The 15270-nt window shown below is 40.1% G+C and overlaps 1 protein-coding gene across 1 annotated transcript in view; it reads right to left on the bottom strand.

Moving 5' to 3' along the window:
- Positions 1-15270, bottom strand: part of szt2 (SZT2 subunit of KICSTOR complex) — a 174926-nt gene that overhangs the window by 68788 nt on the left and 90868 nt on the right. The window contains 5 exon segments of the mRNA XM_055641515.1: positions 7896-7977; positions 8939-9103; positions 11052-11170; positions 11735-11843; positions 13514-13637. Coding sequence (XP_055497490.1) covers positions 7896-7977; positions 8939-9103; positions 11052-11170; positions 11735-11843; positions 13514-13637 — 599 coding nt within the window.

Here is a 15270-nt window from a genome sequence, read left to right as displayed (position 1 = left end):
TGTAGGTTTTGTAAAGATTCAGCAGCCTCAGCTCTCTGCTCCAGAATTCATTCCCCAAATCAGTCACCTATTTTCAACCTCCAAGCCTCTTCCAAATCCCATTTAAACACTAATTTGCATTTTAAATCCTTCAGGATGATCTCAGGATATTGGCCTTGTTTAAGATGATATGGAGGTGCAATTGCTCGTTTAAAAGATCCCATCGCAACAAACTGAAGGTAGCAGTGAAACCAATAATATTTGATAGTTATAGAGTTAATTAGGCTGTAAAAATTCACTGCTTCTGGTACATTACATGTAATAGTCACAAAATCTTTCTGGTCCTAAAATATTAAGTTGTAAATTATTACTAGCTTTGCAAACCTATGTACATATTAAACTAAACGATGTTCACCAATTATAATTGTAGTAATAAAAATAATGAATAAGTCTGCCTCATGCTTAAACTTAAGGTTACCATGAGTCCTCAAAACAGTTGAAAGTAGAACCCCTTAATCATAGCTCGCTGATACGTATAAAAATACCCCACATTTTATGTGTTTGATTTATGCATTTTTTAAATAATTCACTTGTTCCTTTAATACCAAAGCTTGATTTACACACTGGTAATTTCAGAATAACACACTCAAATTAACTGCTGATAGCGTTGTCATGTATATGTATAATTTATTCATTTTGAATTACGCACTGCTTTTCAAGCATGTAACCCCCATATATAATATAAGGTGCCTGTATACTGCGTTTTGCCAAAAGGTCTCAGAGGACAACAAGGTAGCAGAAGCAGCAACAACCAGATGGGAAGATCAAACATCTTTCCAGGCAAACTTTAATCTGTACATAATTAAAAATACTGCAGGTGTCGGAAAACTGAAATAAAAACAGAATTGTTAAAAATGCTCATCTGGTCAGACAGCATCTTTGGAGAGTGAAAGGTAACAAAATGTTAAATCAATTACTTTTCTTTGGAGGTTTTAGTTATTCTGAACAGGAGTAGTAGTTTCTGTTTCAGTCTCTACAGTAACCACCCAAGAACTCTTCAAGCCTCCCTGAACTTACTATAGATCTATACAGTGGGCAGATACATAAAATCACTGAAAACACAGAACTTTCTCATTTTTAAACTTTAAACCAAAATGCATTTCAACATAATACCAGTCAAACTTCTTTTGAAAGGAATGGTTTGTTTTTAAAGCACATGGCAGGCAATACAATACTTTTCATGTGCATTTATTGTTGTAAATTCGATAAGGTTACCCGCCATTTAATGTACAATCAAGCTCTCCAAATCAACAATGCGATATGGAACAGAAATTTATTTTTAAAATGCTAATTAAGTAGATAATGACTGACACCCCTGGTCGTTTTCAAAATTGGCCCAAACAAGTTTTTCTATCTCTCGAGCAGGCAAATGGAGTCTTGGATTATAGGTTCATCCAAAAGTGCTGCAACAGAGTGTTATTCTGCGCATGACCCTAGAATGGAACATCAAATCTGAATCGTTCTGTGTTTGAGGCAACAAATTGGAAACCCCCAAGTTCAAATTAGACTCCTCAGAAGTTCATGCACACTAAAGCACTGATTGGCATGAAACCAAATGCTACTTTGTACCAAAATAACAGATCATGGTGCCCATATCCAAAATGGCAACAAAATGGGATTGAGAGATTCAAAAAAGCCAATTCTGCCCACTGTGCTGGCCATCACTTTAGAAATTGCAGTTCAGCAGAGAGTAACAGCAAAATATAATAGGTGAGAGATTTGTTTTAACTGTTCGGTAAAGCCATTAGGAACCACAGTTACCATGTACTATAAATAACCTACTGTTAAACATGCAGCAGAGCGCAACAGCAGCAACATGCAACATTAACAATACCCTCCCCTCAGAAGTCCGCACACTTGAGTACTAATTGGCATGAAATCAAATGCTACTTTGTGCCAAAATAATAGGTCATGGTGACTATGCTCAAAATGGTAATGAAATGGGATTGGGAGATTCCGAAAAGACAATCAACAACATAAATAAGCTGTGAGAAAGGGTTTTAAAAGCACACTGCTGCATTTACAAAAGAAGCAATACCTTGGAAGTGGGAGGGTGGAAATAGATGATGCACAAGTTCCACCATGGTACCTACATCAATGAAAGAAAATTCATAGATGGCTTTGCACCTAAAATACCTTTAACATCATATGATTAGAAGAGAGGCTCTATACAAACTTAACAAAACCTAGAATGAAGAAATGAACTATAGAAAAAAAGGCTAATGCATTCAGATGATTCAGTTCTCGTCTGTGTTTAAGTCATGTAAAAAATGCTAGCTTTAAGAAAAAGGCAGGGATAATGGCCGAAATGCTGGTGTAACTGCAGGCAAATCTCTGGAGAAAAGGAATATGAGACGTTTCAGGTCCAGACCCCATCAGTCTGATGATGGGTCTCGACCCAAAACGTTGCATATTCCTTTTCTTCAGAGATGCTGCCTGGCCCACTGATTTACTCCAGCATTTTGTGTATATCTTCAGTGTAAAACCAGCATCTACAATGGCAATGACATTGGCACAGTAAATAGCAGTTGCCTCACAGCTCCAGTAATTGGGTCCAAGCCTGATCTCCTGTACAAAATGTGTACACCACATAGGTTTTAGTTGCTGCTCTGGTCTCCTCATCTGTCCCAAGGGCATGCAGGTTGTAAATCAATCCCGGTGAACATGGGCACCGGAGAATCAGAGATGGGGTTGGAGGTAGTTGATGCCCATGCAGAAGATAAATAGGTTACATAGAAATAAGTGGGGAATGGGTCTGATGGGATCACTCTGAAGAAGGGCAGAGACTCGATGAGCTAAATGACCTCCTTCTGAGATTCAAGGTCATCAGACATTTGCTCCACTTCAGCATTGAGGGGGGGGGGTGAAGGTGGAGGACAGATTTACAGACTCTTCTCACATTTTCAGAGGTACTGAGCAAATGCACATCCAAAATCCCACGCCGCTCGCAGCACGGTTCCATCCATTTGAAAGGGAACCGCAACATCTAGCATTTCAAGCACTGCTGTTTAACAAAATGTTGGAGAGCTCTGTTAGCGCTGCTCTTTCCACTCGGCCAATTCTGCTTGTTCTTGCTGTAGAGAAGCTGTAAGGAAGATGTGGCACTAATACTATTTGTTGGAGAGCAAGGAAATAAATAGGGCAAACATAAAAGGTTCAAAACAACTAGTTCTCTACATTAATTAAGATGCTGCTTCAATTATAACCCCCCTCCCTCCCAAAAGAAACTCTTAAATATTTCTGAAATGTTGCTGCAAGATCCTCAGGAGAAAATGTTCAACAACAAAGAGAGTGATGTAGGGTAAGTTTGATCTAAGAGGCTGCTGAACTCCTGGCCCCAATCTTTATATTGTGGGAGGGTACATCAAACACAGCACAGAAAACTCCCAATGAAAGGATTGTGTCCAGTGAGTTTGACTCTAGATGTCAACACTACGCAGTGAAACCTTGAGATCAAGTTTCTTCCTGTGTTGGAATCAGTCCAGTTAACCTTAGTGATTTTGTCTCACCAAACAGGGAGATGAAATAACTTGTCTGAATGGAGGGAGACAGTTTACAAAGAGACACGGGCAAGGTGGATGAAACGGACAAGATGAGCACGGATTACACCCACACCAGTTCTGAGGAAGGCCAACTGCAATATTTTTTTAATTCTAAGCTACAAGTTTGCAGAGCAGAGAAGAGGTTATATACAAAAAACTGTGAAAAAAAATCTAGCCGATACATAGAAAATAATCTAACTCTCTAATGGAATATTGAGCTTATATAAATAGGATTGGAATACGAAAGCAGAGAAAAAAAATGTTTCAGTTGTATAGTCTTTATCAAACACCATCTGGAGCACTGCATTCAGCTTTGGCTATGAATCTCAGGAAAGACACATTTGGCCTTGGCAGTGCGACAGAACAGAGTCACCAGAATGACAGAAGACCTTAAATAGTAAGCTTATAAAGGAAGATTGGCAAATTGTGGCTCGCATTGCTTGAGGTGGACAAAGTTGAATAATTAAAATAAGAGTAGATAGAGAAATTATTCCTGATTGTGAATGACATAATGTGCAATTGTAAATAATTAGGAATTAAATAAGAAAACATGTTTTCACACATGAACTGATGAAAACTTACTTCCCTAATAGGCCATGCCCCAATAAGGGCGGCACAGTGGTGCAGCGGTAGAGTGGCTGCCTTACAGGCCAGAGACCTGGGTTCGATCGTGACTGCGGGTGCTGTCTGTACAGAGTTTGTACGTTCTCCATGTGACCTGCGTGAATTTTCTCGGGGTACTCCGGTTAAAACCCACATTCCAAAGACGTGCTAGTTTGTAGGTTAATTGCCTTCTGTAAATTGCCCCATAGTATGCACGATAGATCTAGTGTATGGGCGATCCCTGGTTGGCATGGATCGGTGGGACAAAGGGCTTGGTTCCATGCTCTAGCTCTAAATTAAACTAAAATAAAATAAGCAGGGTCAATTGTTGCAATTTATACAAAGGTATGCGGCCTAGGAATGGTGAGACTGAAGTGTAAATGGAGCCTCAAAACATATCAGCTGTCATTCAATAAGCAGGAGTTGAGTGGCCTACTCTTGTTGAAAGACTGAATCAATTTAATTTATGAACATCAGTGCCCAGTGATACCTGGAAATGGCTGAAGCCAACATACTAAGAAATCTGCAAAATATATTACCCCTTTCCTCAAATACATGGTGCTGAGCTATTGATATAAGCATTCTCATTAGCCATCTACAGTGGTAGGCAAAGCAAGTAAAAGCAAAAGGCCTTTTCAGACAATCGTTTGTAGTTGTGATTGCCATAAAAAATACTGCTTCTATCAGTATTTTTTAAAAAGGAATCAGCACCATTATGATGCAGAAACATGACACTTTCACCAACGAGAAGATTCACAATGCTGACAGATAATTATTACCAAGGTGAGCAATGTTTGCTTACATCAGACAATTTACAACATAATGACCAATTATTAATATTAAGTTCCAGTTCACTACCTTTTAAGTTCACAAAACATTGGCATGCAAACATAATTCTATCAGATATTTTAATCCTGTTTCAGATTTTGTTAAATACCTCTTAAATATTCTTGTGGTCAGCTATATTTCAAATGAGCAATTTGTACCCTGCAAAACTGATATTTCTCTTTCTCTGCCATTATTCTATCATGCAAGCATTCCCATAATCTCCCATGTATTCTCCAAATCAGCTATGGCTTACATAAATTCATGTCATAGGAGCAGAATAAGGCCATTGCTGTTCAATCATGGCAGATCTATCTTTCCCTCTCAACCCTGTTCTCCTGCCTGCTCTCCATAACCTATGACACCCTTGCCAATCAAGAACCTGTCAATCTCCGGTATAAAAAAACCCAATGACTTCATTGTCTCCACAGCAGTCTTGGCAATGAATTCCATATATTCACCACCCTCTGAGTAAAGAAATTCCTCCTCATCTCCTTCCTAAAGGTACATCCTTTTATTCTGGGGACGTGCTCACTGGTCCCAGACACTCCCACTAGTGAAGAGTAACAGCACCAACACCGACCTGTGCAGAACACCACTAGTCAATGGGAAACAACCAGGAAAAGACCCCTCTTGGCCTTCTGCCATTCAGCCAACCTTCTATCCATGCTAGTATCTCCCCCCCGATGCTAACCCTATTTTAGTACTTTCTTATTCCCACAACATTTTTAATTCATCTTATTACAGAATCCCATGTTATATCTTCCTTCCCCACATCCGCCAGGATTCCATCTCCCCTTTTCTCCTCTGATCCCCAGAAAAATATCAATTCCCCTAAAACCCCCACTTGCTGCAGCACCATGATTCCCAATCACAGCCAGTAATATTTTGGCCTTATCTCTCTTGGTTAACTTTAACTTTCCCATGTCTTCTCCCATCCATCAGCGTAATACTGCCCTCTCTACACAGTATTATTGCCCTCCCTTTCCCTTGTCTTCTCTGCATTCCCCTATGTACTTGTCCCCTTGGATATTTTATTCAAACACACTATTGCTCCCTCCACATCAAAGCACTACAACCTTTATCCAATTAAAAAAAAACTTGCAAAATGTCCATGGTTTTTAAAACCCGAGGTAAAATTTAAAAAAAAGACCAGTGTTAAACTTGCCTTGAGTATTGGCTATAAACGTCCTCTGTGAAATCTGCTCAGACAACACTAGCCTTCCCAGGGATCGCAAAGGAATTGGTATTCTGACCATATACAGAGACACTGAACGTTCACACTGATGCAGCAGTACAAACTCCTTCAAAACTCTTCCACAGCAAATGGAGCTGGGTTCCCTATATTTAACCAAGAGTGGCTGATGCTGGTACTGAGGGACAACATTTGATGAAGTGTTGCTCCTCCTAGCACTGACATCGTTGGCGTTTAATTGCAAAGAAAAACACCAAAAAAAAGTTATTTCCAAATTTTGTTTAAAATCTTACATCCTGCCTTACTTAGTTAGAATTAAGCTTCTCAGTGTGAAACAGACCTTCCACTCATTTATTTCTTCACGCATCAGATCAACTTGTTGGAATATTCATTTCCTTAAATATTGGTTCTATTAAAATTAAATTATATTATAACTGAAGATAAATCATTAGATTACGATCTCAAGTTATACACATGATCATGTATCATTCTTTATTAAGGAAACCATTTGAGTGCACTGCCTTATTAAATATCATTATGCATCTCTGAAGACAACCATATCCAGATATCTGTTCTTTTCAGAGTCAAGAAATAAAGTTACATTTATACCTTTAACTCACCAATATCTTTAGGTAAATAGTGTGTCATGCACTTAAAACTATTGATCGCAGCTAATAAACTATCGAAACAAGTGTCTCTCCACTTCACTAACATTCTGTTTTTCTTTAGTCCTAATTCAATTCTCCACACCCAGTATCAGATTCTTAGAATGAATATTTACCCATTTATCTTCAATTCTACTCTTTTCAACCTTGGTAACATTTCCAATACAAGCTATGACACTTCACTACTACTCCTTGATAAATACACCCAATGCAATAGGCCAAGTGAAATCCTTCAAGTTAAAATAAGACCTGTCCCCTGAAACACAAGCACAGCTTGTGCCAAGAAAAAAAATGTAATTGAAGGGTACCAAGCAAGCAAATTAATAGCTGCAAGATTGGTTTCGCTCTGAAAATGCTGCTGTCTTTGCTTCTTGCTTTCTATACAAAAAGAAAATGTTCTGATGGGACGGCGAATGTCATGTCATGAATGGTCATCTCTTAGAATCATTATAGGCTGCCGCAGCTTGTCTGTAAAGCAGTATTTGTGCATCCCAAAGTAGAGCGCTAATAGCTTGCTGAGTTACTTGAAAAAAACAACCCTCAAACAATTGAATCCATACGGGAAGATCTTGGTATTGACAGAGTAGTTTTCTCACCCTCACTTATGTAGCATGTGGAATAACGGCCATGTCTAGCTATAATTTTGGCAGCCGAGGTAATATAGGACCCTACTCAATTAACTACCATGCAAAACATTTTGACCAACATCTGATAGGATCTTATGCCAATAGATAAATAATTGCGAGAAAACTTAGTTAAGAAATTTTAAGTACTTCAATTGTAGTGAATTGATTTCAGAATGAAGCTGGATACACAATGGAAGGAAAAAGTGGATCCTAAGATCGAGCTATGTTTTACATTTTACACAAATAGCCACTTTACACTGATTTAGGGCAGAATATCCCATTTATATAAATGCATGACTAAACTTTAATGTTGATATGGTTTTCCATTTACTTGTAAGAGAGATGAAAGTCCCTTTAAAAATTGATGCAGATTTCATCAAGTTTAAATGGAAATTATTACCTTTCCCACCAGTTCCTTGACCACCAGGCTTATTGTAGAGGTAAATGTCTGCATCAGATACATTTTTTCCATGAGGGTAGTGCTGCAAAAATTTAAAATGAGGCAATTTCACGTCAGCAAAGATAATCTCAGATCAATGCATCATAAAATATTCACCTCACCCAATCCACTTATACATTATGACACTTGTTAACACGAGAATGACACTTGTTAACACTCAGTAGATACAAGAAAAAAGAACAGCACATGGATACGCATGATTGTGCCAATCACAGTACACAGATACAACGCAACAGCAAGTCATTAATACTTGGTGCTCAATTAATTTAATTAATTCGTATTATGTAACAATTTGCAGATTTAACTCCGCAATTGGATATTTGACAAGATGACAACTTGGGTAGATATAGTAACTGCGGAATTATAATATGTATACTCTCCATGAATTTCCACAGGGATGTCACTCTATGGACAAGTTTTGTTTTTGAGTGGGAAGCTCAAAGTTTCATAAATGTAAATTAGATTCCAAAAGGAAGTTTTTAAATCTCCCATCTGCTGCTGCTTATGATGTGGAATCTTCACAATAAGCAATAAATTAAAATTAAAATTCTAGCCACGATTCAACATCTGTCCATGCTGCAAATAAGCTCATAAGTTCAAGGAGCAGAATTGGGCCATTTGTCCCATCAAGTCTACTCCACCATTCAATCATGGCTGATCTACCTTCCCCTCTCAACCACATTCGCCCCATAACCCCTGACTATTATTATGACTATCTGACTATTATTGGATTGGGCTTGATTAAGCTGCACTTAAAGTTAAAATTAAGCATTTAATTTAAAACAGGCTACATCGGACCCAAGTTGATCCATTAGAAATCGGACGCATATAATCAGCAGCATTCACAGAACTGAAACACTGCAGAATGTAGGCACATAGAGATAGGTACAGTTGTGCACATTTGACCATGTCCTTTACCAAGCAGAAATACTGCATGTTTTGCTTCTAAGGATAAAACAACATCTTCAGAACCAGAAAACTACCTGGAAATGATGCTCCACATTACTGTCTGTGTACTTTGGCGTATGAAGGAAAATGAGCAGGTTCTGGCGGAGGTAATGTGCAGCAGCATAAAGCCAAGGTAGACATCTGTGAGAGATCGTAAACTGCACCACTTCTGTTGGACCTGTCCCAGGAGGCTGAATAAACTGGATGGGGAGAAAAATCAAAATCATGTTGACCATGGCCACTCAAGGGAACATTTTTAAAAATGTTGGAATACAGTGGATAAAAAGGTTTTTTTAATATATAGTAGGCCAAGTGGGACCCATGGAGGGGGCGGCCTGAGGCATCACACACGCTAACCACTACACACACACACTAACCACCACACACACACACACACACAAACCACCACACACACACACACACATCCCCCCCCCCCGATATTATATTAATATTATTTATTTGTTCATTTTCCCCTATCCCCCGCTCTATCCACTCACGCATAGCCCCCAACTGCGCAGGCACGGTTGGAGAGGGAGGGGGGTAGAGAGGGAGAGGGTAAGGAGGGGACATGCAGCGTCACAGGGGAGGAGGGCTGGTCCCCAATCGCAATATTCCACCACTCACCCATAGGGCCCAATACTCACCACTCCCTAGAGAGGGAGGGGGTGGGGCAGAGAGGAAGGGGGAGCAGATAGAAAGAGGGGGGGGGAAAGAGAGGGAGCTGGGCAGAGAGGGAGCTGGGCAGAGAGGGAGCTGGGCAGAGGGGGAGGAGGGTTAGAGATGGAGTAGGAGGACAACTTGTTCTATTTGATCTTATCGATTGTGCACACCAGGTTTGCATTCGTGGAGACACGTGAATGTTGCAATCTCCCACCCGTCCCATTGTGATGTCATATGTAAATGAGATCCATTGTGATTGGACATCTGTGAGATGGCACTGTGACATCATCAATGGAAAGTGCTGTAAGAATCTCCCACAGAAAAGCAGTTAATTTTTTGAAATAAACGATTAAAACTTTTTAAACTTTGGAAATATTGGTTGGAATGCGACGGGGAGACGTTTATCCCGTCGAGGTAAAAAATGTGAGCAGCATGTGTGAAAATGGGAAGGCTGTGGCCAGGCGTTTTGCAAGAAGATGCAAATTAAGGAGATTAAAAGATTGCCAACACAACCCTGCATACACACGGAAATTTAGAATGTTGGGAACAAAGGGAAAAGTTTTAGTATAATATTGATATTTCTGCTGAATTAAGCTTTAAAGTGATTTAAAGTTTTCATCTTTGAAAACAAAATCAATCAAGTTATTGTAACAATCCACTGCTGCCATCTTGTGGGCTTCTTTTGCAGCATCACAACTGAACTGGAATCAACATTAAAGTCTGACGAAGGGTCTTGACCTGAAATGTCACCCATTCATTTTCTCCAGAGGTGCTGCCTGTCCCGCCCGCTGAGTTACTCCAGTGTTTTGTGTCAATCTTCAATTTAAACCAGCGTCTGCCATTCTTTCTGACACAATGGAATCAACATTGCTTTGTGATTCGATAAAAATGATTACGGTCCTTCATTCACAATGTGGCTTTTTATTTTACAACTCTGACTTTGGGCAAGTGGTTTTAGACTAGTTTCACCTGATGTTATTCTCTGGGCTGTGTGAATGTGGCTGCTCGCAAGACTCAGTAAATTGCTCCCCACTGCAGGCTCAACAACTGAACTTGGTCCATTTAGAGTTGCTACTGCAGCAGATGGTTAAGCAGTTAAGAAGGGATATTTACCATCATTTCCCTCAAGCAAATGCAACTTTAACCACATAACATCGAGCTTCAGCTTCATACTTCCAATTGGTGAGATATTGATAACTTCCCTGCAACTAGCCACCTCTTCATTATAGTTATTAAATTGCAGACAAAATGTGTAGGAAAGAACTGCAGATGCTGGGTTAAGCCGAAGATAGACGCAAAATGCTGGAATAACTCAGCGGGACAGGCAGCATCTCTGGAGAAGGTATGGGTGACGTTTCGGGTCGAGACCATCAGTCTGAAGATGGGTCTCGACCCCGAAACGTTACCCATCCTTCTCTCCAGAGATGCTGCCTGCCGGCTGAGTTACTCCAGCATTTTGTGTCTATTACATTGCAGAGTTTGCTATACCTCTACATCAGCAGGAGTCAGTTTACAGTTCCTGACAAGCATGACGGTAATGATATCAAGTGTTGCCTCATCCAGACGCCTCCGCAGAACCTTCACCAACTCGTCTGTGATCTCAGGCCCTGTAAACACCAGAAACGTTTTTCAAACTATCTATAATAACAGCACTTTATATTGTAATTACTGCAAAATACTCATAAATATAATCTAATAAAGACAATATACCCTATAAAGTACATACAGTGCCCTCCATAATGTTTGGGACAAAGACCCATCATTTTTTTATTTTCCACTGTACTCCACAATTTGAGATTTGTAACAGGAAAAAAAAAATCACATGTGGTTAAAGTGCACAGAGAGAGAGAGAGTGAGAGAGAGAGAGAGAGAGCGAGAGAGAGAGAGAGAGAGAGAGAAGAGAGAAAGAGAGAAAGAGAGAGAGAGAGAGAGAGAGAGTCCTCACATCCAGATGACAGTATACACGACATTTCAACAAAGACTTGACATTTTAAAAGAATAATTTGATTAGAAGGGCTTTCTTGATATTACGTCAAACATTTGGAGCTAAATTTAGTCAATTTGACATCTATTAGCCAATTTTACTTGTTTCTCTCAGACACCATTTTTTAATTTGCAGCTCTTGAATTCCCAGGATAATCTTCCTGTTGTAGTGCTGGTAACAGACTTACCTGCCTGTCCTACGCCATGTACCATGAGCAGAATGTGCTTATCCACTTGGCCTATGGGACGTGATGACTCTGCACTTCGGGAGGATGTGGAATCAGAGTGTTTGAAAATCTAGATTGAAAAGAAAATCAAAAGTTATGAGAAGTGGTCTGATAATGTCTTATACTAGGTGTCCACCTAATTATCTAGTTATAGAGTTATGTACAATGGAAACAGGCCCTTTGGCACAGCACGGCCATGCTCACCAAGATGTCTGTCTGAGCTAGTCCCATCTGTCTGTATTAGGCCAAATCACTCTAAACCGTTTCTATCCATGTACCAGTCCAAATCTATCTATCTATTATATATTAAAACTGTGTGGCTGCCGCCTGCCGTCCTGCGTCCGGCTGCCTTTTGATTCGTTGACAGCTGCTCCTTCCTATCAGCTTCCAACACACTTCAAAACAAAGTTGCAAGACAGGAACACTCTGAACTTTTCACCTCAATGGGATATCACAGCAAGTGCTTCAACAGGAGGGGGAGGGCCAATTGGTATTGCAATTGGAACTGCTGCAGCAGGCAGGGGAGGGAGGCAGGGGAGTGCTGGAATCTTACATTTGGGAACGGGTTCAGTTACGTTGGAGGAGACGGGTGCATGGTGGAATATTGGGTTGGGGGATCACACCATTGGGGGAGCAGACTCAACGGGCCTGTACTTGGTCTAGTGTCTTTTAAATGTTGTAATTGTACCCTCTTCTACAGCTTCTTCTTCTTTTATTTACCCACCAAACCCTCTACAAACAAATGCACCTCAGGTTCTAATTAAATCTTTCCATCGTCACCTTAACCGGTGTTCCCTAGTTTTAGACTCCCCTACGTCGGGAAAAAGACCATGACCATCCACCTTATCTGAACCCTGCATGATTTTATACACCTTCACAAGGTCATGACCTCAGGCTCCTAACTCAGGGGGGAATAAAAAGATCTATCCGGCCACTATGAACATAGAAACAGGTCCTTCGACCTAGCTTGTTCATGCCAACGTAGATGCCCCATCTAAGCTGGTCCCAGTTGCCTGCATTTGGCCAGTATTCCTCTAAGTCTTTACTATCCATGTACCTGTCCAAATGTATTTTAAATGTTATCTTTCTCAATCACTTTATTTGGCAGCTTTTTTCGTTTACACATCACTCTCTGTATAAAAACGTTGCCCCTCAGGTTCCTATTAAATCTTTCCACTTTCACGCTAAACATATGATCTCTAGTTTTTGATTTCCCCACCCAGGGAAACAAAATCTATTCATTCACCCTATATACTTCCCACATGATTGTATACACATCTATAACACCCCTCAGCCTCCTGTGCTCCGGGAAATAGTCCTAGACAACCCATCTCCCTCTATAACTCAAGCTCTCCAGTCCTGGTAAAATCCTTGTGCATCTTTGCTACACCCTTTCCATCTTAATAACTTTCCTGCCATGGCTAGATGACCAGAATTGCGCTCAGTGCACAATGGCAAGCGTGGTCTTGCCAATGGCCTGTACATTTGAGACAAAACATTTAATCTCTCAAATTTGTTCAATTCATTGAACAAATCAAGGCTATAACATCACAATATCACACATTCTTTAACAAATGTACAACCACTCACATACCTTTTCTGAAATATTGATAGGCTTTCTGTTACAATCATTAATTTTAGCAATGCATTCTGCAGCCCGATATGATTGCAGAGTTTATCCTGACTCATCTAAGAGTTGAGCTGTTAAGAGTTTATAAAATGTTCCTGATTTGATCTTACCCCAAGGTCGTCCACAAGAATTGGTTCCTGACTGCGTGTTAGAGCCAATGAACGAGAAAACAGCATGGACTGACACTCTCTATCTGAATCGGGTGTATTTCCACTGTATATTGTCTCAGACAGCCTGTCAGAATAACACAGAGCAAAAGGAAAAGGCAGAAACTGAATTATATTTGATGTGCTTAAAACACAATGACAAAATCATTTGTATTTATTTTAATTCAACATGATCCATTGAGCAATTATGACAGAATTTTACCGAATACTGAAACAGGCCATTTGGCCCAACACTTGCATTGATTGATTGATAGCATTTAAAGTAATAGAGTGACACAGTAAAGAAACAGGCTCTTCAGCCCATTTTGTTCACACAGATCAAGATGGCTTACTGGGCGAGTGCATTTACACAGATACATAGACAATAGGTGCAGGAGTAGGTCATTCGGTCCTTCAAACCAGCACCGCCATTTGACGTGATCAAGGCTAATCACCCACAATCAGTACCCTGTCATGCCTTCTCCCCATACTCCTCGATTCTGCTAGCCCTAAGAGCTCTACCTAACTCTCTTTTGAATGCATCCAGTGAATCGACCTCCACTGCCTACTGAGGCAGAGAATTCCACAAATCCACAACTCTGTGTGAAACAGTTTTTCCTCAACTCAGTTCTAAAAGGCCTGCCACTACATCTTAAACTGTGGCCCCTGGTTCTGGGCTCCCACAACATCGGGAACATGTTTCCTGCATTAGCAGGTTCAATTCCTTAATAATTTTATATGTCTCTATAAAATCTCCTCTCATTCTTCTCAATTCCAGTGAATACAAGCCCAGTCGTTCCATTCTATCATCATATTCCAGTCCCGCCATCCCAGGAATTAACCTCATGAACCTACACTACACTCTAGGACCTATTTGCTCCTATACTCAACTCCTCTCATTATGAAGGTCAACATGCCATTAGCTTTCTTCACTGCGTAGTCTTTCTTCACTATTTTCATTTCAATCTAGATTTCCAAACCCTTCATTTCATCGATACCTCTCCAAATCTTTCCTTTCTGTATACCAGGCTAAATGTTGTTTAAAAATCATAATCATATCCACCTAGAGCTTCCTCTGGTAGTTCAGCTCCAGCTAGACTACCCTCCGAGTGAAAATATTGCCCCAAGGTCCCTCTTAAAACTCTCCCTTCTCACTTCTCACTATGCCCTATAGTTCAGAATCCTCAACTTGGAAAAATAACGAGGACATTATCCACGTCCCTCATGATATTGTACAGCGTTCAGCCTCTAGAATCCAAAGAATATAGTCCAAATTTGTACAACCTTTCCACATATAATTCAAGCCCACAAGCCCAGGTAACATTCTGGTGAATCTCATCTGCACCCTTTCAAACTTAAAGGCATCATTCCTTGAGCTGGGTGACCAGAACTGCATAGAGTACTCCAAGTGTGGTCTCACCAATTTGGTCTATATTCCACTCTGTTCAAATGAAAAATCCAAAATGTTTACGATTTTCACCAGATCTTAAAATATCTTCTAGCATTGCCTTTGATCTTTACAATTATTATGTATGCAGTTTTGGTATCATTTGAAAATCAGGATACGACTTCCTCCACTCCTACATTCATAAGCAAAACCTTTCCTTTCTGGCAGTTACAGAGATAGGTTGAATAAGTTAGGTCTTTATTCTCTGGAGCGCAGAAGGTTGAGGGGGGACTTGATAGAGGTCTTTAAAATGATGAGAGGGATAGACAGAGTT

Source organism: Leucoraja erinacea, chromosome 10 (genome assembly GCF_028641065.1).
Source record: "Leucoraja erinacea ecotype New England chromosome 10, Leri_hhj_1, whole genome shotgun sequence".
In the NCBI taxonomy this organism is placed as follows: Eukaryota; Metazoa; Chordata; class Chondrichthyes; order Rajiformes; family Rajidae; genus Leucoraja; species Leucoraja erinaceus.
Note: the sequence above shows the minus strand (reverse complement) of the source record. Positions and strands in the feature narration are given on the sequence as shown.